Source organism: Oryctolagus cuniculus, chromosome 9 (genome assembly GCF_964237555.1).
Source record: "Oryctolagus cuniculus chromosome 9, mOryCun1.1, whole genome shotgun sequence".
Lineage (NCBI taxonomy): Eukaryota > Metazoa > Chordata > Mammalia > Lagomorpha > Leporidae > Oryctolagus > Oryctolagus cuniculus.
Window position 1 is genome coordinate 102301902 of NC_091440.1, and position 25401 is coordinate 102327302.

At 43.4% G+C, this 25401-nt stretch overlaps 1 protein-coding gene and 1 pseudogene across 1 annotated transcript in view; both read left to right on the forward strand.

The window, feature by feature from the left end:
• LOC103349044 (antigen WC1.1) overlaps positions 1 to 16441 on the forward strand; it is a 43728-nt gene extending 27287 nt beyond the window's left edge. Inside the window, exons 7-13 of the mRNA XM_070048341.1 lie at positions 442 to 756; positions 10234 to 10275; positions 10368 to 10689; positions 11264 to 11427; positions 12504 to 12599; positions 14207 to 14353; positions 16168 to 16441. Coding sequence (XP_069904442.1) covers positions 442 to 756; positions 10234 to 10275; positions 10368 to 10689; positions 11264 to 11427; positions 12504 to 12599; positions 14207 to 14353; positions 16168 to 16283 — 1202 coding nt within the window. The 3' untranslated portion in view covers positions 16284 to 16441. The remainder of the gene's footprint in view (positions 1 to 441; positions 757 to 10233; positions 10276 to 10367; positions 10690 to 11263; positions 11428 to 12503; positions 12600 to 14206; positions 14354 to 16167) is intronic.
• A 7065-nt stretch (positions 16442 to 23506) lies between these two features.
• Positions 23507 to 23913, forward strand: LOC100349659 (CDGSH iron-sulfur domain-containing protein 2 pseudogene; annotated as a pseudogene).
• Positions 23914 to 25401: the final 1488 nt, after the last annotated feature.

The window sequence follows — 25401 nt, forward strand, 5'->3', positions numbered from 1 at the left end:
TAATCGCATCATCCTGGAATCCTTAGTTATGCCTGAAAAATTCCTTTGCAATATAAGTTGCGAAGTTAGAAGTTGCAAAGTTACAGGTTCATAGGATTAGGATGCAGCTGGATACCTGGCCCCAGGATTGTGTCCACATTTCTCTCCACACTCTGTTTCATGTAGACTTTCCAAAGTTTAGTCAGGAGGAGAAAGGATTCAGATTTTCCAACCCACAGAGTACTCAAGTCTGTTTATATCCCACTGTGTTGCTGTGCTGGAAATAGAAAGACAGGCAAAATTTGGCAAAATCTGATAAAAGGAGAAAAACTTCATCATTGACATACAGAGGAGTCGGCCATGAGTGTTGACAAGCTTTGACATAGCACGGAACAAAGGCACACCCCCGATGTGTTGAGAGTGGGTGCTCACTGGGCCCTGTTTCTCTCCTTTCAATTTCAGAGTTCCTGGCCCTCAGGCTGGTGAGCGAGGAACAGGAGTGTGCTGGGTGGCTGGAGGTTCTCTACAACCACACCTGGGGCAGTGTCTGCCGCAGCCCCATGGAAGCCGTGACCTTGTCTGTGATCTGCAGACAGCTGGGTTGCGGGGACAGCGGCACTCTGGACTACTCGGTTGCTGCCCGGGAAGGGTCTAGACCCCAATGGGTGGATGGAATCCAGTGTCGGAGAACTGACACCTCTCTCTGGCAGTGTCCTTCCGACCCTTGGAAACAGAGGTCATGCTCACCGAAGGAGGAAGCTTACATCACATGTGCAGGTGACTCGCTAATTCTCTGTGTCTGTCCCACCCCTGCACGCTGCTGTCAGGGAAATTTTATATTTTCATATCAGGAGATGAGCAGTGATAAATCTACAAAATGAATGTTGAATGATTATTTAATATGTGTGTTCCAATTGTGTTTCAAAGGCAAATTTTTAAAAAACACATTTTTTAAACCAGTACTGCCAGCAATTTATATGGAAAAAAAATACCAGGGAGATTGAATTAATCATATAGAAGCACAAACTGATACTCAGGCATTCCAATGAATTGCTAATGCAGTCCTGGTTACGTTGTATTAATCTGCATTTCCTTAGTCGGGAAGGAGAGAGGTCAGGCTTCAGTCATATGAGTCATTTCTTCTGCTGTCATTTTGTCGGTTATAATTCACATATACTGATGTTTAATCCTCCAACAAGCTATTAATGGATGCTATAATGATCCTTTATTCAGATGAAGAAATGCAGTTAGACTTATCGTGTCATGTGCTCAGTGCCTACATGTGAGTAAGGTGCCACTTGAGGGGTCCAGTATGGATTTCTCTGTGGTTTAGGGTCATAGTCTTTTCCAAAATTCGTCAACACCAGGCAGACTACTTGTGAAGTCAGTCTGTTGGCACAAAGTAATTGAGTGCCTTGCAGGTATCACTTTATGTTCCTGACAGAGGAGAGTGAAGAGAAGAGTTCAAGGTCACTGCCTTCCTGCAGCTTATACTCCAGGGCAAAAACTCTCATTAGGAAGAAATTTCAGCGTCCTGGAGAAGGTGCTGTGAAAGTGTGTACTCAGGCAAAAGAAAAGAGTGGGCATTCATTAAAGGAAGAGTGGCTTCTGTCAGTGTAAATATCGGAGCCAGGGAAGAAAGAGGGTGTGGGTGAGCAATGCATGCTCAGAGCACCACCTCCACCAAGAAAAAAATCCTGGAAAAGACACTGACTCCTCTTTTCTGCCACATCATGGGGCACCACTGTGAGATTTGTGTCCTGGTGTCCCCATAGGATTCCGATTGGATTTTTCTCTTCTCAGAATCCCAGTCTTCTGAGCCTTTATCCTGTTACTACTCTGTACCAACATGGCCCCTTCAACCCTCTGCTGCAAAATGCTTCCCTAGTACCTGTTAGAATTTGGAGCCCATCATCAACAAATTTGCTTGTACCCACAGTGTAATCAAAACCACCAGTTTACTTATCAATTTGCGACCATGTGTTTCTCTTTCAGCATCTTTTTCTCTTGGAATGGTTGTACCCCTTTGCTGTCGGTTCTCATTGTCAACAGTCCTCCATTGCCTTTCTTCTCAACATTCTCCTACTCTGAAACTCGTCCCATGAGGTGATTACACCCTCTATTATCAGTTCTTCTGGTCAGTGCCTCTCAGCTGCTAAAGACTGCAGCATCAACATCAGCAGGACTTTGACTTGCTCTTCAAACCATTAGTAGTTACATCAGCAGCCTTGGCTTCCCAGTTCATTGAGTTCCTCATTTCTCTCTTTTTTTTTAATATTCGTTTATGTATTTCAGAAGCAGAGTTACAGAGAGAGGGAGAGACAGAGAGTTCTTCCATCCGATGATTCACTCCCCAGATAGCCGCAATAGCCGGAGATGGGCCAATCCAAAGCCAGGAGTCAGGAGCTTCTTCCAGGTCTCCCACAAGGGGGCAGGGCACTTGGGCCATCTCCACTGTTTTCTGAGGCCATTAGCAGAGAGCTGAATCAAAAGTGGAACAGCAGGGATTCTAACCAGCGTCCATATAGGAATGCCGGCCCCAACTTCCTCATTTCTAAACACCTTACTAAGCATCATCGCATCTCTGCTTATGCATATACTACTGACCATCAATGGCTATCCACATTGAGATTTAGATTTTATTATTACATTCTCTGGCCATTGTCTCTTATCCTATGGCTCTTAACCTTTAGTGCTCCTTTTCCAATAATGTCTCATCCTCCTAGGGAAGTCCAATCTTTTTCTCTATCAGTTTTTCATAGCTCTCCACTCTCTTCATGATCACACATCTTTTAACCAGATTAAAATGATTGAACATTATAATAATTCCGCTTTCAATAAACTCAACTCCCTTGACACTTCTTTGTTAGTCTCACATGCAAACAAAAGGATGGTTAAAGTCAACTACCTCACTACCCTTGCCCGAAATGATCTAGTGAAAAGGCCTGGAAAACAACATGCGGTTATTTTGCTGCTGTCTTGAATTTATTGCCAAAAATTCCTAAAGGCCAACCCACGCTGTCCCCAAATTCAATTGTGCCTTTCCACCATCTGCACTTTCCCTACTTCAAAGATGATACTTAACATTCTCTGTTCTACCCACACTGATAGTATCCCACTAGCCTCTCAACATTTGCCTCCAATTTCAGTGGAAAGTTGAAACAGTCATCCAGGGCACTCCTCATCATCCTTTGTTCAAATGTATCAACTTTCATCCATGGACATGCTCTCCACTTGGGCCCCAGGATCAATGACTTAGGCCTTATCTTTGGCTCAGTTCTTCTAAAGCTTCAGGTCCTAATCCCATTCACTGTGGCAAAGACTTCACCAGTTCAGTAATGGCCTCTTCCTCTTCACTATCAACTTCTCCCCATCTCTTGATCCATTCCCATCAATACACCTATGAGATTGAGTGTCTGATGCCTTCAAAAACACATGAACAAATCTTCCTCAACCTAAATTCTATCTGTAACTACTGCTGCTTCCCCTCCAAATCCAGAATCTTCAAAAGTATTGTCAATTGTCACATTTGTATGTTTTACATCTCCTACTTACCTGAACTCATTTCAATTAGATTTTAAATCCCATCACTTCTCAGAAGTGGTAAGAAAATAAGAAACTTTTCTGTCTTCATTTTACTATTTTTGATGTCTCAGTAGCATTCAGTGTAGATGATTTCTCTTTCCTTCTCAGAATCATAGGATTTTTGCCTCCTGATGGTCACTTTACCTCATTGATTTAATTCTTATTATTTCTAATGAGGTTGCAACTCTTCAGCTGAGTGTCTAGATTTTAGATCTTCTAAGGTCTCAAATCAAACTCATTACTGTTTCTTAGAACTACAGCTCATGGCTTAAAGTGAGATCTATGCACCAGCAACTCCCAAAAATGCACTGCCACAGCTTATCTCTGCTCCTAACCTCAAACTCTTATTCAGTTGCTACTTGGTCTCTCCACTCACTCAATTTCAGCTTTCCAAAGCAGAATGTGTAATTTCTTCTTTCTCTTGGTCCTAACTTTTCCCCACTGCTATATTCCCTATTTCAGCCAATGTCATTAGCATGACCTAGTTGCTTAAGATCATTATGTAGATATTTATCTTGTTTCTCCACTTTCCTGTCTCTCCACTTCCAATATAATTCCTTTTTCATCAAATATACCCTAGTCCCACTACTGCTCCCACGTCCCTATCATCTTAGTCCAGGAATGATCACTTGTGAACTGGGTTACTCCAACCATCCCTAGTGGTAACGTAGTTCCACTCTTTCTCTTATATAATATATTCTTTCTCTGTCAACCATAGAGAAGGTTATAAAACCTTAATGTATTCTTATTGAATTTAATATAAAACTGGGAAGTCTTACCCTGTTGACCAGGCCCTGCAGGAGCCGTCCCCTTCCCATCTCTCAGTTCTCTCATGTTACTCTTCTGCTCGTTCTCTGTGCACACTGCCTCTCTTGGTGTGCATTCAAGAAGAAGGACAGTCTTCTTTACAGAATTGTCTGTTCTCCAGGGGTCCGTCTAAGGGTGTTCTCTCCTTGGGGTCTTTGTACTAGCTCTGCTTTCTGTCGCTCCCCCTCTTCGTGGAGGAACGACACAGGACCCTGCGCTGTTCTTTCGTCTGCTCGGCCCTCCCCGGGTTTGCTGCTGGTTCTTCCCGGGTTGGCTACCGTCCCTTCCACCTCCGTGGAAGGGCGGTTCCCCCTGCCACATTCCCCACTTCCGCAGGGGAGCGGCACACCGCCGGCCGGCTCTCTCGGGGGCTGCACAGGTGTTCCCCTTAGATGTTCCCCTTAGATGTTCCCCTTAGATGTTCCTGGTGCATGCCGTCTCTCTCCTCCTTTATAGTCCTCCTCCGCCAATCCCAACTGGCTGCCCACACGCCGAGCACGCTGCTCTCCTCCAATCAGGAGCAAGTCCTACAGTTTATTGGCTGAACTGGAGGCAGCTGTGTAGAAGCTGTTTTCTTCTCTCCCAGCGCCATATTGTGGGAGAGCAGATGCATAGAATAAGTCCCAATTCCAGTAACTTAGTCTAGTCCGAGTTGTTCCCAGTTGCTCCCCACACTTTCTGCTGGATATTAAAGGAAAATGGGATGGTTGTATGTACTGAAATCTCTCAAGGCCATCAATTAAATAAGAATTGAAAAGTACCTGTTAAATTTAAGTCATTAAATGTGTTTATAAGCACATTTTTGAGGGTGGAGTATGGGGTGGGGGGATTCTAGAAATAAAAGTTTCAAAGAATAAGGAATTGGTTTAAAAAATGTACACAATACTGCTGAGAAATTGAGAAAGTCCAAGAGTGAAAAGTAGGTACTGGAGTATTATATTCAATACCAGAAATATATTTATTTTAATTATCAAGCTTATTACTGAATGTGCTGATATGTAAAATGACAGGCATACTTTATGGTCTAGGGGCTTGTGTCTAAGTGCAAAAACAGTTGGAAACCATGTCGAAGGGAGTCCATAATTAATCTAATTGGCAAAAGTGCCAGTGAAGTTATAGCTTGTTTGTTGGCCTCAGAGACCAAAGGACTTTATTGTTTAAGAGGGAGGGAACTCCGTGAGCTGTCCCACAGAGCAGGTTTCTGACTGATGATGGTGATTATGTTGAGGTAGGTTTGGACTCAGTCATGTGTAAGTAATGTAAAGAAGTTATCTCTTCTGTGGTTCCCCAGGGAGTGAACAGTGCTACCTGTCTAGTCGGAACACTGGAGGCACAAAGGGCTGGCCAGCCCACCTCTGCTGACACCCCTGCCTTTCTGTGTCCCTTCCTGAATTGGCCACACTTGCTGTTACTGGAGCTGTAGCATAGTTAGCAATAAGGGATTTGTGTCCCTCCACTAGCTGTTTTAGGCTTAGAAAGAAAACATTTCCTTACCATTTCACTTACATTATTAAAAAATGATTTACCCATTGTAAGTAAGTATGATATATATAAATATAACATAAGAAATTAATCACTTCACACAACCCCTTGTCCATTCATTTTCCCCTGCTATAAATAAAATTAATGGTCTAGCAGGAATCATTTCCAATTTTAGTGTATGCGCTGCAGAAGCAAGCACAGGTACTGTCTCCAGACCTCCATTTTCGCAGAAACATGTCCAAGCTCATATACCCATAAAAAATTTTATCTTGATGTTGTCTTTTCATTTGTTTTGATAACATTGGGATTGTATCATACACATCATTAATAAATTGGCTTTTCTCACTTAACAATATAACATTGGTATTCCTGTAAATAAGTCTAAGTCATTTTTGAAACAATTACAAAACAATCCATTCATAAGAAATTAGTACTACAATTTATATGAACATTTTCCTATTTCCCAATTGTTTTCAATTTCCCCTCTGTACAAACAATATTATATATAATAAATATACCTGTACATGTAGGTTAGCATACTGATCAGTTTATTCTACGGAGTAATTGTGTGTTTATTTTGGTTTCAGTTGTTCTATGTATGTTTTTTACTTCCTTGTGTTACAATGTATTCTTTCCTCAGTGTGTTTATTTGTGTCTCAGGCAGACATTTCTATCTTACCAGCTACATATTTGTCTACATAGCTATCTTTCCCTGAATCCTACTAATTGTTTCTTTTGTAGAATAGAAATCTTTCTGTTCTGAAATCAATCCAAACATTTACAGCCAACTTATATTTGATCAAGGATCCAAAACCAATCCCTGGAGTAAGGACAGTCTATTCAATAAATGGTGCTGGGAAAATTGGATTTCCACGTGCAGAATCATGAAGTAAGACCCCTACCTTTCACCTTACACAAAAATTCACTCAACATGGATTAAAGATTTAAATCTACGACCCAACACCATCAAATTATTAGAGAGCATTGGCGAAACCCTGCAAGATATACGTACCGGCAAAGACTTCTTGGAAAAGACCCCAGAAGCACAGGCAGTCAAAGCAAAAATTAACATTTAGGATTGCATCAGATTGAGAAGTTTCTGTACTTCAAAAGAAACAGTCAGGAGAGTGAAGAGGCAACCGACAGAATAGGAAAAAATATTTGCAAACTGTGCAACAGATAAAGGATTGATAACCAGAATCTACAAAGAAATCAAGAAACTCCACAACATCAAAACAAACAACCCACTTAAAAGATGGGCCAGGCCAGCACCGCGGCTCAATAGGCAAATCCTCCACCTTGCGGCACCGGCACACCGGGTTCTAGTCCTGGTCGGGGCGCCGAATTCTGTCCCGGTTGCCCCTCTTCCAGCCAGCTCTCTGCTATGGCCCGGGAGTGCAGTAGATGATGGCCCAGGTCCTTGGGCCCTGCACCCGCATGGGTAACCAGGAGAAGCACCTGGCTCCCGGCTTCGGATCTCGCGATGCACTGGCCACGGTGGCCATTGGAGGGTGAACCAATGGTAAAAAGGAAAACCTTTCTCTCTGTCTCTCTCTCTCTCACTATCAACTCTGCCTGTAAAAAAAAAAAAGAGAGAGAGATGGGCCAAGGACCTGAATAGATATTTTTCAAAAGAGGAAATCCAAATGGCCAACAGACACATGAAAAAATGTTCAAGATCACTAGCAATCAGGGAAATGCAAATCAAAACCACAATGAGGTTTCACCTCATCCCAGTGAGAATGGCTCACATTCAGAAATCCACCAACAATAGATGCTGGAGAGGATGTGGGGAAAAAGGGACACTAACCCACTGTTGGTGGGAATGCAAACTGGTTAAGCCACTATGGAAGTCAGTCTGGAGATTCCTCAGAAACCTGAATATAACCCTACCATACAACCCAGCCATCCCACTCCTTGGAATTTATCCAAAGGAAATTAAATTGGCAAACAAAAAAGCTGTCTGTACATTAATGTTTATGGCAGCTCAATTCACAATAACTAAGACCTGGAACCAACCCAAATGCCCATCAACAGTAGACTGGATAAAGAAATTATGGGACATGTACTCTATAGAATACTATACAGCAGTCAAAAACAATGAAACCCGGTCATTTGCAACAAGATGGAGGAATCTGGAAAACATTATGCTGAGTGAATTAAGCCAGTCCCAAAGGGACAAATATCATATGTTCTCCCTGATCAGCGACAACTAACTGAGCACCGAGGGGAAACCTGTTGAAGTGAAATAGACACTATGAGAAACAATGACTTGATCAGCTCTTGTCCTGACTGTTGATGTACAATGTAATACTTTATCTATTTTAGTATTTTTTTGTTCTAGTACTATTGGTTGAACTCTGTAATTAACACACAATTATTCTTAGGTGTTTAAATTTTAACTGAAAAGTGATCCCTGTTAAATATAAGAGTGGGAATAAGAGAGGGAAGAGATGTACAATTTGGGACATGCTCAAGCTGACTTGCCCCAAATGGTAGAGTTAGAAACATACCAGGGGATTCCAATTCAATCCCATCAAGGTGGCATGTACCAATGCCATCTCACTAGTCCAAGTGATCAATTTCAGTTCACAATTGATCACACTGATAGATCTAAGAGTCAAAGGGATCACACAAACAAGACTAGTGTCTGCTAATACTAACTGATAGAATCAAAAAGGGAGAGAACAATCCATCATGGGAAGCGGGATACACAACAGACTCATAGAATGGCAGATGTCCTAAATAGCACTCTGGCCTCAGAATCAGCCCTTAAGGTATTCGGATATGGCTGAAGATCCCATGAGAGTATTTTAGCCATGGAAAGCCAAGACACTCTGGGAAGAAAAAAAAAACCTAAATGAAAGATCTCTGCGAGTGAGATCCCAATGGAAAGAACAGGGCCATCAAAGAAGGAGGTACCTTTCTCTGAAGGGAGGAGAGAACTTCCATTCTGACTATGACCTTGCCTAAATACAATCAGAGTCGGCAAACTCAAAAGGCTTCCATAGCCTTGGAAACTCATGTCTAGAGCCTAGGGTGATTACTGACACCATAAACAAGAGTGTCAATTTGTAAATCAACAACAGGAGTCACTGTACTTACTTCTCATATGGGATCTGCCCTTAATGTGTTGTCCAATGCGAAGTAATGCTATAACTAGTACTGAAACAGTATTTTACACTTTGTGTTTCTGTGTGGGTGCAAACTGATGAAATCTTTACTTAAATATACTAAATCGATCTTCTGTATATAAAGACAATTGAAAATGAAAAAAAAGAAATCTTTCTGTTCTATCATTGTGGTTTATAATCTTCAATTAGCATTAATTAAAATATTGAGTGAAAATTATTTCTGTGATTAAGGCCAGCATTGAGGCATAGCAGGTTAAACCACCATCTACAACACGGGAATCTCTTATGGGCACTGGTTTGTGTCCTGGCTGCTCCACTTCCAATCCAGTTCCCTGCTAATGCATCTGGGAAAGCAGCAGCACCCACATGGGAGACCAGGATGGAGTTCTTGGCTTCAGCCTGGGCCAGCTCTGACTGTTTCAGCCATTTGAGGAGTGAACTAGTAAGCCATTTTCTGTCTTTCTTTGTGTCTCTCCCTCCCTTTGATGCTCTGCCTTTCAAATAAAGAAACACACTTTAAAAAGAAGAAGAAGAAGAAGAAGAGGAGGAGGAGGAGGAGGAAGAGGAAGAAGAAGAAGAAGGGCAGAGAAAGAAAGAAAGAAAGAAAGAAAGAGCAAGCAAGCTACTTCAATGATTATGAACTAATCACATTTTAGTGCCCAATATTTATTATCAAAAATCACTGACATAAATTTATATTTTCTTCATTATCTTACTGAATAGCAAAAATTTAAAGGAATTTCTTTTCAGCAGATTTTGCCCATTTATCCCTTCAGTCAATGAATATTTATCAAGCCCCTATTATAGTATACATAAGGGGTTCCTAACACAGATTTAATAGTGCACACAGTGGGCCAGGCACTGCCTGAGAAGGGGAACAGAGACAAGTGAGACCCTTCCCTCAGTGGAACATTCATCTGTGTTTGTCAGTGCACATCTATTCGTGCATGTCTGTGTCTGGGTCTGGGTCTGGATCTGGGTCTGGGTCTGGGTCTGGGTCTGTGTTTGTGTTTGTTGTGGGAATGTAGAGAGTGAAAGCAGGTGCCCAGATCAACTAATTCCAGTGGGTGATAAGGGATATGACACACTGAGGTTATATGCCTCCATAACTCCGCCTCTTGGACTAATTACGTTGTTTTCACTGGTCTTGTGCACTGAGCCAACGGCCCTAGATAGCCTCATCTTGGGGAAAGGACTTCCCGCAGCTGCCTGTGACCCATTGCTTCCTCCTCATCTGTTTCTGCAGGAATGAGGCCCAAGAGCTGTCCAGCTGCTGCCCCCTGTACAGGTACCTCAGCCCCTCCCACTTCCCCTGTTGGCTCCCCAGGGCTCCTTCCCTCTGACCAGGAGGGGTGACATGAGATACCGTTGCCTTTTCAGACAAAGAGAAGCTTCGACTCAGGGGCGGAGACAGCACATGCTCAGGACGAGTAGAGGTTTGGCACGCAGGCTCCTGGGGCACCGTGTGTGATGACTCCTGGAGCCTGGCAGAGGCTGAGGTGGTGTGTCAGCAGCTGGGCTGCGGCTCTGCCCTGGATGCCCTGAGCGGGGCTGCATTTGGCCCCGGCAATGGAAGCATCTGGCTGGACGAGGTGCAGTGCGGGGGCAGGGAGTCCTCCCTGTGGGCCTGTGCTGCAGCTCCCTGGGGACAGAGCGACTGCAAGCATGAGGAAGATGCTGGTGTGAGGTGTACAGGTGAGTTGCAGGACCAGGAGAATGGGCTAGTGTTGAAGGTGGTGTGAGTTTGTATCCAAGTGCACTTATTGGCTGACTTGATGCCCTGCTCTGGCTCTGGAGAGGCTGTGGTCTGATGTCCTGGTGTCTGGACAACTACGTGCAGTGTCGGTAGATATGATCCAATCACTTCTGGCTGCCAACCCAGTACAGGAATCCCAGTTTCCTTCTTTTTTCTCCAGGTGAAAGGACAACAACAGTTCCTCCCATCCCCAGAAGTAAGTGCTGCTTCTTCTCTGAGCCATGTGACGAGGGAGGTACTCAAATTTTCAGGGACCTGCACTATGGGGTCCACATATTTCTGGAAGAATGACAGTGGGCATGATGGTCAGGTATTGTAAATAGTCATGAGGCTTTATTAAGTTGTTTCAGCTGCATCCATGGAACCAGACTGAAAACAGTTGACAGAGCTCAGGCAGGATCTTGGTTGGCCACATCTTGGGATTCAGGCAGATCTGTTACATCTGAACTGTTTCATGGTCCTAAGGACTTGGGGGATTATCGGGGTAATGGGGATCTCCTGGGCTAGTGACCCTACCTAGAGACTCATGGCCATTTCCTTCCTCAGGCACCAGGGCACGCAGAGCGTCTGTCCCTGGCAAATTCTCCTTTCCTGGGATCCTCTGCATCGTCCTGGGGGCCCTTCTCTTCCTGGTACTTATTGTCCTCGGCACTCAGCTGCACAGACGGAAAGCAGAGCACCAAGGTGGGTCTTAGGGATGCAGAAAGACCTGCAGTTGTTTGGGAGAGTATTGGGCTAGTTGTGATCATTTCAAAGGTTCCCATGTTTTAGTCCTCATTCTCATTATCTGGAAAAACTTCCTTCTCCACTATAGACTTTAAGATTTAAGAGACTTGAATCTTGGTCGTGGGTTGAATGTGGAAGCACTCAAATATTATGGCTTCTTATGTTAGCAAAGTCGGTGGAGATTGTGGAATCAAGGTAGGGTCAACACAGCTAATTCTGCCCCTACTAGGGCACAAAGCTAAAGAAAGGGATCCTGTCAGCAGCCCAGAGAGTTTTTTTTAGAAAACTTTTATTTAATAAATATAAATTTCATAGGTCCAGCTTTTGGATTATAGTGGCTTTTCCCCCCCATAACCACCCTCCCACCCACAAACCATCCCATCACCTACTTCCTCTCCCATCCCATTCTTCATTAAGATTCATTTTTAATTATCTTTATATACAGAAGATCAACTTAGTGTATACTAAGTAAATATTTCAACAGATTTCATCCACACAGACACACAAAGAATAAAGTACTGTTTGAAGACTAGTTTTACCGTTAATTTGCATAGTACAACACATTAAGGACAGAGATCCTACATGGGGAGTAACTGCACAGTGACTCCTGTTGTTGATTTAACAATTGACACTCTTATTTATAACATCAGTAATCACCCGAGGCTATGCCAAGGCTATGGAAGCCTCTTGAGTTTACAAATTCTAACCTTATTTAGACAAGGCCATAATCAAAGTGGATGTTCTCTCCTCCCTTCAGAGAAAGGTACCTCCTTCTTTGATGGCCCATTCTTTCTGCTGGGATCTCACTCACAGAGATCTTTCATTTAGGTCATTTTTTGCCACAGTGTCTTGGCTTTCCATGCTTAAGAAACTCTCATGGGCTTTTTAGCCAGATCCGAATGTCTTAAGGGCTGATTCTGAGGCCAGAGTGCTGTTTAAACCCAGAGAGTTTTCTACTGAGGAACACAGAAGGCTGTCTGTTGGTAAAGGAAATAGCTCCAAGAGAAATTTCTGAAATCATGTTGTTTTCCCAGCCTTATCCACTTTTGAAAATGCTTTTGAAGAGGCCTTGTACCAAGAGATAGATGACTTCATAAAGCCAGTGGAAAAGGACCTATTGGACAGTACAGGTATGTACCATGCCCTCCTTGGACCATGCCCTGGCTGTGAGTCTGAGCACTACCCAGCCTCACATGGTCAACTTCCTCCTAAGGCAAGACCTCCAGGCCCTCTCTCTCTGCAAGTCTGAAGCCTCAAATTTTTTTCTGAACCTTGACATCAGGCCTCCACTGTGCAAAAAGGTTTTGTAGTTTCCTGTGGTGTTTTTCTTCCTACCAAGAAACCTGTGTGATGATTCAGTGACTCGGCAGCTGCCGTGTTACACAGAAGACAGTGAGGAAAATGGAGATCCAAATCCACCCCAGGTAGTAGAGACAGGTCTTCCCACGGATGGTAGGGGTGAGGGAGATGGAAGCTTCTCTTCTCTCCAGTTCTCAATAATTCTTTCCTCTCTGCCCACTCTGTGAACCTCAGAAAAGGAAGGATCAGGCTCAGTTCCCCCTTTATCCACACTGCTTCTGCTCAGCCACAGACACACACCAAGTGTGTCATTATAAATCCAAAGGCCATTTTTTTTAAAGATTTTTTGTATTTATTTATTTGAGAGGTAGAGTTACAGACAGTGAGAGGGAGAGAGAGAGAGAAAGGTCTTTTTTCCATTGGTTCACTCCCCAAATGGCCGCAATGGCCAGAGCTGCGCCAATCCAAAGTCAGGAGCCAGGTGCTTCTGCCTAGTCTCCCATGCGGGTGCAGGGGCCCAAGCACTTGGGACATCCTCTATCGCTTTCCCAGGTCACAGCAGAGAGCTGGACTGGAAGAGGAGCAGCTGGGACTAGAACTGGCGCCCATATGGGATGCCGGTGCCGCAGGCAGAAGATTAACCTACTGAGTCACGGCATCGGCCTCAAAGGCCATGTTTTTAAACAATATTAGAAACTGGTTACTTCAAAAATTCCATGGTGAGAGAAAACATTGGAAAATGTGGTTGTGACCCTGAGATAAAGTGATATTTGGATGCTGTGGTTTATGTGAATAAGGAGGCCAAAAATAGTTGACATTGATTAATCCCAAGAATACAGAGTGCATGGTTTCTCTACTTAGCAACCACCAGGAGCTCTTCTTCACAAGGGACCTACGAGAAGAGAATGTTCACCCTGGATCTTCCCCACGCAGTGAAGTTCTTGGGATAAAGCATTCCAGAAAGACTCCGTGGAGATTCCCACAGATGGGTTCTAAAGGGGATTAAAATGCAGGCCTCCTATAATTGGGACTAATAGGGTCACCTGTCTGGGGGCAGTAGAAACTCAGTCTTCCCTCCCGGCAGCTCCAGGAGCCTGAGTTCAGATTTTCTCTCATTCAGTCACTGATGTGCATGTAGCGCATGCTGCAATTCTGTACCATGTGCCTAAAAGTAGTACCTGAAATGCACATAGCACAGTAGTTTTGTTGATGCTTTATGGTTAAGAGGCCATTTTAGAAAAATATTATTGAGCTGAATAGATTGGAGTGTTTAGAGGATTTAAAGAGTTTCTAAGAATGTTGATATCAATATTCTCAGCCTTGGAATGGGGTGCCTAGATGCATCAGCTGTTAGGGTCTCTGCATTCAAAGGGACTTAGGACCTCACCTAGTCCAAGCCCTATTTTCCTATTCCACCCAAGTCCTTGTCTGTTTCCAGAACCTCCGGGACAGCATGTTGATGCTTCAAGACATGGTTATGATGATGTGGAAGAGTTACCTGTTCCTGAAACTCCTTCTTCCCCTGAGATGAGTGAGCAGCATTTTTGCCCGGAGGAGGGGGATGAAGCCAGGTATTCCCAGACAGGTAAGTGGACAGTTAGACAGGCAAGTGCCCTTACTTCCTTGTCGCAGGAAAGATGAGTTTTCTCAGGTTTTTCTTATTTTACTATCAGACTCTAGATAGCCTTGTGTACCCGTGTGAGATCATCTCTCCCTGTTACTGGTTGATTTCTTCTTCTGAAAGGAGAAAAACATTTGCGTTCTCTGTGTCCTTGTCCACCGTTCATTTAATGTATGAATTACAGAGGTTCTGTAGCTTTATTCCCATTTCTCACACCCCGAGCTGAGACACTTGTTCTAACAATAAATTAAGGGCTCTTCCATATTGTACTAGGTAATCTGGAAAGTTTTTTACTACCAGGGTGAGTTAAATCAATGAGTTATAAAAATTTCTATGGAGGGAACCAAGTAACTAAATATTTGAAGCTTACATTGCCCACTGCTAATGCAGAATATTCAGTGACCTCAAGTAGAGAATCATTTAAACATACTCCAGGCCGGCATCACGGCTCAATAGACTCATCCTCTGCCTGCGGCACCGGCACACCAGGTTCTAGTCCTGGTCAGGACACCGGATTCTGTACCGGTTGCCCCTCTTCCAGTCCAGCCCTCTGCTGTGGCCTGGGAGTGCAGTGGAAGATGGCCCAAGTCCTTGGGCCCTGCACCCGCATGGGAGACCAGGAGAAGCACCTGGCTCCGGGCTTCAGATTGGCGCAGTGCACCGGCCGCAGCGCACCGGCTGCAGTGGCCATTGGAGGGTGAACCAACAGTAAAGGAAGACCTTTCTCTCTGTCCCTCTCTCACTGTCCACTCTGCCTGTCAAAAAAAATACTCCAAAAATTTCATGGAAAATGAAATTAAAAGATTAGTTCATTTTGTGCAAAATCTTTGCACGTACATGCATGCAAGGTCTTGAAAGAGTTCATGGCAAATATGCATGATGAAAAACTGCATTCATTTCAAAAAAAATTTTGCCCCAAAATAACCTTTGTAGATTTCATTTTCCATGAGCTTTTTGAAGTACCCTCATATAAATCTTATGATTAGAAGAATTTTCTGTCATTGTTTCAATGTGCTTATACATTGGTGTGTAGTCTATGGGGAACAGAGACTACAGGGTTTGTTTAAGCTGCTGTACAACAAAATCCTGTGTTGTTTCATGAAAATTTTGTGGTCAATCTTGATCTGTTATCAAGGTCCTGAAGAATATAAAGAGTTCTTGCCCTGCCTCCACCCTTAAGAAATCAGTGTTCAGGTATCTTCCCCACTCCTGGCCATTATTGATCCATCTGCTTTCCAATTGTCAAGATTAAGACAAAGCTTTTCAGGGGCCAGCGCTGTGGCACAGGAGCCTAAAGCCCCAGACTGTTGTGCTGGCATCCCATGTGGGCACCGGTTCAAGACCCGGCTGCTCCTCTTCCCATCCAGCTCCCTGCTAATGTGCCTGGGAAAGCAGTAGAAAATGGCCCAAGCCCTTGGGCCCCTGCACCCACGTGGGATACCTTGAAGACACTCCTGGCTCCTGGCCTCGGATCAGCTCTGCTCTGGCCTTTGTGGTCATTTAGGGAGTGAACCAGCAGAATGGAAGACCTTTCTCTCTGACTCTACCTCTCTCTGTAACTCTATCTTTCAAATACATAAAATAATTTTTTAAAAAAAAAAAGGCAAAGCCTTGCACAGAGCAGAATCAGTTGGCAGTAGTTCTGTGTGGCCTTTCAGACAAGCTCTGGATCCCCACAAATATTTTGTAGCCGTTCTGGACTGTTCTTTCCTTCCCCTGGAAGACTCCTTACTGTCCTGTTGTCACAGATGAAGCTATGATTCTCCTTACCGTTGCAGGCGTCTCTCTCCAGCCTGCTAGGGAAGCTGCCAGCTCCAGCATGGGAGATGGAATCCTCATTGGTCCTGCGGCAAGAAGTCCTGGATATGATGACGTTGAGTTTAGCACCTCATAGTGCCATTTTTGGAGCGGCCACGTCTACACAAAGTTCCTACATTATCATGTACCCCCCCAAAAAAAGAGATAATCCTATATTCTTCATTAATGCAAAGTTTTCCCATGTACCTGTGATGAAAGGAAATTATTCATAATAAATGCTCTGAGCTTTGTGGACCTGGGCTGTTCTCTTACCAATCTGGATTCATCCACTGCCAGTGACTTTGGGGAATTCAGTCTTCAGACTTCTCCCTTTCTAGGGGGCAGAATCTCAGTTGAAAGAGCAGTATTTATCACCTCCCACAGACAACTCTCCCACTTTTCTTGAATAAAGTCACACAGTGAAATGTGGCCATGAACTAAGTGCTTACTCTCAGGAAGCTAAACTCAGAAATACATAACTGAACATTCCAAAATGTCCCACTCAACTAAAACCTAAAAGTAAGGTTCGAAGGGAATGGGGGCCAGCGCTGCGGCTCAATAGGCTAATCCTCCGCCTGCGGCGCCGTCACACCCGGTTCTAGTCCCGGTCGGGGCGCCGGATTCTGTCCCGGTTGCCCCTCTTCCAGGCCAGCTCTCTGCTGTGGCCCGGGAGTGCAGTGGAGGATGGCCCAAGTGCTTGGGCCCTGCACCCCATGGGAAACCAGGAGAAGCACCTGGCTCCTGCCTTCAGATCAGCGCGGTGCGCCGGCCACAGCGCGCCAGCTGCAGCGCGCCAGCCATGGTGGCCATTGGAGGGTGAGCCAATGGCAAAAGGAAGACCTTTCTCTCTGTCTCTCTCTCTCACTGTCCACTCTGCCTGTCAAAAAAAAAAAAAAAAAGGAATGGGGTTGGTCAGGTGGAAGGGCAATATTTGAAGTTCTTCTAATTTGGTCCAAACTTGAATGGAATATCAATAACAAAAATCTGCTACCACCTAACAATATTTCTTACTCCAAATGAGTTTCCTCATCTCCACACGCATACTCTAAATTCCCTTCTTCTCCATCAAAATGCACCCCCAAGTGTTCATCATATCCTACTTTTTTTCTTTCTTTTTCCATTAGTATCTTTTTCTTCCATTCCTTTCTCTCTCAGGCACCCAATACTCTACCCTCCTCAGTTGCAAAGGGTTTTTAGGTGGCCATAGTTGCTTTGAGCTCTTCCTATCGCAAACCATCTTCACACATTTACTGAAGTTGTATGAGAGGCAGGCAAACCAAACACTGGGACTGCCTGCCTAAAATATGTTACTGGCTCATTATTCCCCAAAGCAGAGTGTCCAACGTCTGGTTATTTGCATTCCAGCATAACAAATGGTACCACATCTGCAGTCTTACCATGTAACTCTTTAAGATTTTCTCTTTAAAAACCTTTTATTTAAGGATAGTTTGAAATTTACAAAACAAAACTTGTAATGTAGTACAGAGTTCCCATATACCCTATACCCAGTTTCCCCTATTGTTAACACCTTGTAAGTGTATTTGTTGTAATGTACAAGTACTATCTTTTTAACTTAAATAATGTGCTCCAGAATAAAATGTATATTACAATCAATAACATCTATGACACAATGGGAAATGTTCTAAAATGCACCAACTCTACTTGTGGTTATTTTTCAAAATTTTCCCACGCACTAACTTAAATTAACATTTGGGAAACACTAAGTGAATTAGAAAGCTCAAAGCCCCTGGGCCATCAGTGTGGCACAGTAGATTAAGCTGCCACCTGTGACACTCACATTCCACATCAGAGTGCTGGAGTCCCAGCTGCTCCACTTCTGATCCAGCTACCCGCTAATATGTCTTGGGAAGCAGTTGAACACGGCCCAAGTACATAGGCCCCTGACATCCTGGGAGGCCAGGATGGAGTTCCTCGTTCCTGGCTTTATCATGACAGAGTCCCAGTAGTTGCAGGCATTTAAGGAATGAACCAGCAGATGGAAATTTTCTCTCTCTCTCTCTCTCTCCTCTCTTTCTCTCTCTCTCTCCCCCCTTTCAAATAAATAAATCATTTTTCAAAAAAAATTATAGAATCATGCAGAAATAAACACCGCAGATTTTGCAAGACACTGTGAAACTTATGTGAGAAGTCCTGGATAAAAAGGGGAGATGGACTAAAGGGTCCTGAGAGATTTTGAAAGGTAGGATTAATTGGGGGCTTTTATTGACTACAAAAGAGATGGTTACTTGTGAATGCCCCAAGGTTAAGATTCAAACTTGGGGCTGGCACTGTGGTGCAGCGGGTTAAAGCCCTGGCCTGAAGCACTGGCATCCCATATGGGCACTGGTTCTAGTCCTGGCTGATCCTCTTCCCATCCAGCTCTCTGCTATGGCCTGGGAAAGCAGTAGAAGATGGCCCAAGTCCTTGGGCCCCTGCACCCACATGGGAGACCCGAAAGAAGCTCCTGGCTCCTGACTTCGGATCGACACAGCTCGAGCCATTGTAGCCATCTGGGGAGTGAACCAGTGGATGGAAGACCTCTCTCTCTCTCTCTCAACTTCTCTCTATAACTCTTTCAAATAAATAAAATAAATCTTTAAAAAAATTTAAACTCATATCCATTGAGAAATGAGAAAAATATGTAAAGCATTCACCACTGTGGAATCAGTACATGATGGAAGAAGTAAATAAAGAAGTGGGCTGGGGAGAGGATATGTATATTTCTCGATGCAAACAATGGGGGAATTTCACATTGCTTATGCAGTTACAAACCCTCTGAATTAGTTATCCACGGCTGCATAACAATTATCCCAAAACAAAGTTCATTACCCTGCAGTGTCTGTGTTCAGGAGTCTGGACGTTTCTGGCTCAGGGTACAATCAAGCGCTGGCTCAGAGGGCTCCCATCTCAAGCTCCCATTGGAATCAGAGAATCCACTTCTGAGCTCATTCAACTTGGTTTTGGCAAGATTGATTTCTTCCTGCGGGTCTTTCCTGCACTGCTCATATCACATCTGAGGGGTGAGGGGGGAGGCACCAAGAGAAAGTATAGTCTTTTTGTAATCCAGAGTTGGAATTAATAATCCAATAATTCTGCAACATTTGTGTTTTAGAAGCAATACATTTATGTTCAGCCCACCATCAAGGGAAGACCATCACACAAGATCACTGAATACCAGGATTCCGAGGCCCCGGGCCATGGTTAGAGAAGCAGTTCTGATCATTTTGTCAACTCCACAAGCACAGCAGTCCTCAATTTGTCCATAGAAATAAAAGTGACCTCAGGATGCAAACTGTATGTAAACACACATGGCACATCACTGCTCTGCCTTTGCCTTCACCAATCATAGTTTCCTTCTCAGGGGTAAACAAGTTCTACAAGCTACAAGTTATAGGACTGACTGATTTAAAAAAAAAAAAAATTCCAGAGGGATTTTCCATTTCTATTCACTCAGTCTCATTTGCACTACTTTGCGGCGTTCCGTGTCAGTATAGTGTGTTTTCATTTTCATCCCTCTGAAAGTGTTTTCTAACTTCCCTTGTGAGTTCTTCTTGACTCTGGTTGTTATTTGGAAGCACACTGTTTCATTTTCAAGTATTTGTGAGTTTCCCAAATGTCCTTCTGTGGTGGAGTTCAACTTTGATCCTATTGTGCCTGATGATCATAGTGGCCTTTCCCAAAGCGTGATCCACGCACATTTAACAAGAACATGCATTTTGTTTTTGCCCAGTGAAGTGTTCCAAAGAACAAATTTGAGTCTTGGTTCCTCCACTTCTGATCCAGTATTCCTTTTAATGTGCTGGTACTTGGGCCCCTACCACCCCAGTGGGAGACCTGGATGGAGTTTTGGGCTCCTGACTTGGCCCTACCCCAGCTCAGTCCCAACCCTGGTCTTTGTGGCCTTTTAGGAAGTGAAACACTGGGTGGAAGATATCTGTGTGTCTCTCCCTCTCTCTCTGTCACTGTGCCTTTCAAATGAATAAAATAAATCTTTTTAAAAAAGAATTGGTAGAGGTTGGCACTGTGGCTTAGTGGGTAAGGCCGCCACCTGCAGGGCCAGCATCCCATATAAGTCCCAGCTGCTCCACTTCCATTCCAGCTCTCTGCTAATGCACCCAAGAAAGCAGTAGAAGATGGCCCAGGTCCTTGGGCCCCTGCATCTGCGTGGGAGACCTGGAAGAAGCTCCTGGCTCCTTCGGATCAGTACAGCTCCTGCCGATGCAGCCAATTGGGGAGTGAACCAGCAGATGGAAGACCTCCCTCTCTCTCTCTCTGCCTCTCCTCTCTCTGTGTAACTCTGACTTTCAAATAAATAAATAAATCTTAAAAAAGAATTGGTAAAGTGCAGTGTGTCTCTCATACCGTGAGTGTGTCTTGGGGAAAGTACTATCAAACCAGCCAGAGCCTGGATAGAATAGGAAGTGCAAGAAGATTTCTCTCTCTCTCTCTCTCTCTCTCTCTCTCTCTCTCTCTCTGTATATGTGTGTGTGTGTGTACTTTTCAAATAAAGTGAAATAAAGTGACAATAAATAAGGTTCAAGAAAAATTTTGAAAAGAACTTGGCTCAAATATGGTTACATAGAAGAAATATGTTCTAGTGTTCACATCCTAGTGAGGTGGCTATAGTTCTCAATAATACATTATAGGAGGGGTCTTCAAAAAGTTCATGGAAAATGTGTACTATGAAAAAACTATGCGTGAATTTCAAAACTTTACAACAAAACAAGCTGATCACTTAATTTGATTTTTCACAAACTTTTTGAAATGTCTTCATATATTTTATGAAGAACTAGAAGAGAGGACAGAGGAGCTTAAAGGTTCCAAATATAAGTAAATGATAAGATGGAAATGTTACTTATATGATTTAATCAGTGTCTTGAATTATCATATTATAGCCCATAAAGATGTACTATTATTTATTATATGTCAATCAAAAAATGTATAGGGACGGCTGTTGTGGCACAGCAGGTTAAGCCACTGCTTGAAGCACCTGCACCCCATATTGGATTACAGTTCAAGTCTGTACCACTCTGCTTCTAATCCAGCTTCCTGCAAATGCATCACTGAGAGGCAGCAGGTGATGTTTCAAGTGTTTGGGCCCTGCCCCGGGGATGTAACCGACATGACTCACAGCTTCTCGTCATGGCACAGTTTTCATAATGCAACAGGGAAGATTTGCATTACCAATTAAAAGAGGGAATGGAAAACATCACTCTGGAAGAGGCTGGAGTCAGGGTGTTAGAAGGTTGAAACCTCAAACCACAGAGCATTGTTCTCAGGCCTTGAAATAAAATTTATCCTGCTGGGTTTTGATATTGCTTTGGATGGGCAATCTCTTTCTTCCTTTCATTTATTTCTGTTTGAAATAAATGTCTGTCCCATCATTGTATATGGGGAAGAGGTAACTTGTTCCCTGGTTTCAGAGGCCCACAGTGGAGAATTTTGATCTAAGACGACTCACGCCAAAAGTGTCAAGTGTACTTGACACGCTATTTAGATGATGATACGTGGGATGTTGTGCTGACAGTGTTTATACGAGACTTTGGACTTAGAGTTGATGCTGTAATGGGTTGAAATTTGGGGGGATACTATATTTGGATGAATATAGTTTGCATGTGAGATAAACAGGAATCTTTGGGAGCTAGAAAACAGACTGTAGTAATCTGAATGCTGGTCTTTCCTAAAGTATCATATCCTAGTCCCTCTATCTCATAAATGTTACCTTATTTGGAAAAGTGATGCTTTCAGGTGTTACTGAGTCAAGAATTATGAGATGGAGGGGCTGGCACTGTGGCGTAGCAGGTACAGCTGCCACCTAAGGTGCCAGCATCTCTCTGGGTGCCAGCACTTCCGATCCAGTACTCTGCTATGACCTGGGAAAGCAATAGAAGATGGCCCAAGTCCTTGGGCCCCTGAACCCAAATGGGAGACCCAGAAGAAGCTCTTGGCTCCTGACTTCAGATCAGCGCAGCTCCAGCCGTTGTGGTGATCTGGGGGTTGAACCAGCAGATGGAAGGCTCTCTCTTGCTCTCTCTCTCTCTCTCTCCCCCTGCCTCTGCCTCTGCCTCTTTGTAACTCTGCCTTTCAAATAAATAAGTAAATCTAAAAAAAAAAAAAAAGAATTATGAGATGAGGCATTATCCACGGTGGGTCTCACTTGCCATCAAATGTGTCCTTATAAAAGAAAGGCACAGAGAGATTTGAGACACACAGATGAAAAACCAATATAAAAGGGCTGGCACTGTGCCATAGTGAATAAAGCTGCCATCTGCAGTGCCGGCATACCACATGGGCGTCGTTCAAACCCCTGCTGCTCTGCTTCCAATCCAGCTCCCTGTTGATCTACATGGGAAAGCATTAAGGATGGTCCAAGTATTTGAGCCCCTGCTCCCACCTTGGAGAGAGCCAGGGGAAGCTCCTGGCTCCTGGCTTCAGGCTGGCCCAGCCCTGGCCATTGTGGCCATATGGGGAGTGAACCAGTGGATGGAAGATTCTCTCTTTCTCTCTCTCTCTCTCTCTCTCTCTCTAACTCTGCCTTTCAAATAAATATATAAATCTTAAAAAAAAAAAAAAACTAAAGAAAGAACAAGCAATGCAAAGACAGACATAGATTTGAAGATTCTGGCCTCAAAAATTGGAGAGATGTAGGCCAAAGCCCAGGAATGTCTCAACCACCAGAAGCTGGAGAGGACATAAACAGAGTCTCCAGAGGCAGTGTGCTTTTGCAACGCCTTGATTTCAGAACAAGGAGGCTGCTTTAAGACACAAAATTCATGTTTATTTATGGCAGAAACCAGGGGAAATTAATACAAGGTGGTACTATGAAAAAATAGTAAGAGATAAAATAATTCCAAATTCACAATTTTTAAGCCTGGTCACTGCTATTTCTAGTAATTATGTAGTAACTTGCATTAATCCAATCCTCCCACTGAGAACAGCTGTTTGAAATAGCTGTTTGAAAGCATCAGAGTACTATTAACGCAGTCAGGACCCAAGTCCAAATGCTGGGGAGAAGAGCATCCTATGTTTATTTCTCTTTTTCCTTTGAGACCATTGCTAATTTGCAAAGAGACCAAGGAGGAACTAGCAGCCTGAGGTTGCAGTAATAGCTCAAGGAGAACAGCAAAGATGGCCCTAAGTTCTGCGTGGAATTTCCACACAAGGTATTTTCTGGCTCCTAGTCAGACTTCAAGAAAAAAATTAAAGCAGCAGCTGGAATCTCTCGCAGTTTCACAATACTGGGCATAAAGAGATTGGTGTTCATGGCCAGAGGGGAAAAATGGGGTGAAAACACAGAGAGAGCAGAAGCCGCACGCCAGGATGGTGCTGGAGAGCGGAGCCCGCATTGTGAAGGTGCAGCTCCCCACGGACCTGAAGAGGCTCCCGGTCCCGGAAAGCATTACCGGGTTTGCATGGCTCACAGTTTCAGAATGGCTCCGGCTGCTGCCATTCCTTGTGAACTCGCACTGCTTGGCTACCTTGCAGTTCAACCATTTTTCCCGAAGGAAAAACAACAGAAGGACAGCTTGATTAACCTTAAAATACAAAAGGAGAATCCGAAAGTGGTAAATGAAATCAACATTGAAGATCTGGGCCTAACTAATGCAGCGAACTGTAGATGTTGGCGTCCTAAGACGTTTCCTGCCTGTGATGGCTCACGTAATAAACACAGTGAACTGACAGGAGATGATGTGGGTCCACTAATACTGAAGAAGAAAGAAGTATAATAGTACAGAATTAGGGTTGGAATCAGTTGTGTGCTGTAAAGTCTTACAATATTTTCCCATTCTTTGTGTGTAAAAAATATGAAATGGTGGTCGTAATTATTACCACTGGTTGAATAAATATTTCTGCCAATTTATTTTCTTGCTACTCTAGTATTTATATTTGATACTTTATATAGTCAGCCATTTATGTAGACATTAGATTGTCAAACCTCATTCTGAGTTCCAAGAATTAATGTATCTTTCAACAGTAAAATCAACATTCTGATTTTAATTACCTGAAGAAAATCTAAATTAGGGCAGTGGGTTCAAAGCTGTTTCTTTGAATATCAATATTTCCAACAGACTCTATATTTAATAAATTTTGTCATGTTTTCTGTTAAATATATTATTTTTCATATTGCAAAAGAAAAAGAAAACACAGAAAGATCTCTCAAAGTCTTGCAGCTCAGTAGGGGCAATGCTTAGTTGGGATTGTGATAGCAATAAACATAATAGTAATAGTAAAGTAATTCTAGTTCAGCCTGACAGGGCTTCCAAGCTTTGAAAGGATGAGGATGTTATGAAGCAATGCAACAGTCTGCCAAGCAAAACTTCAAAACTCTGAAAAAAAATACAAATACAGCAACAATATAATGATTCAAAAATGTTCAGCATGCAATCAGAAAATTATTGGACATTCCATAAAGGAAAAAATGTGATCATTAAGAGAAAGAGAGCAATCATCAGGAACAGATCCAAAAATTACAGATATGGTTGAATTATCAGACAAGGTCTTTAAAATACAAATATAAGTATGGTCAAAGATTTCAAGGAAACACTTTAGAAGAGAAAATGGAATAGAAGTTCTAAAATTGAAAAAAACAATATCTAGAATGAAAAATTATCTGAATTAATTTAACAAGACACTAGACAATGTATATAATTAAAGAATTGTGATGTGATCACATAGCAACATAGATTAAATTGAAACAGAGAAAAAAAGAAAGAAAATATAAGCATAATTATCTGGAATAGTTTAACAAGAGATTAGACACTGCATAATCAGAGAAATATGAAGTAAACGCATAGAAACAGAGGCTATCTAAATTGAAGCATAAAGAGGAAAAAAGGAAGAAAAACATAAATAGAAACTAAGTGACATGTCAGCTGGCGCCGCAACTCACTAGGCTAATCCTCTGCCTTGCGGCGCCGGCACACCGGGTTCTAGTCCCAGTCGGGGTGCCAGATTCTGTCCTGGTTGCCCCTCTTCCAGGCCAGCTCTCTGCTGTGGCCAGGGAGTGCAGTGGAGGATGGCCCAAGCGCTTGGGCCCTGCACCCCATGGGAGACCAGGAGAAGCACCTGGCTCCTGACATTGGATCAATGCGGTGCGTCGGCTGCAGCACGCCAGCCGCGGCAGCCATTGGAGGGTGAACCAACAGCAAAGGAAGACCTTTCTCTCTCTCTCTTACTGTCCACTCTGCCTGTCAAAAATAAATAAATAAATAAAT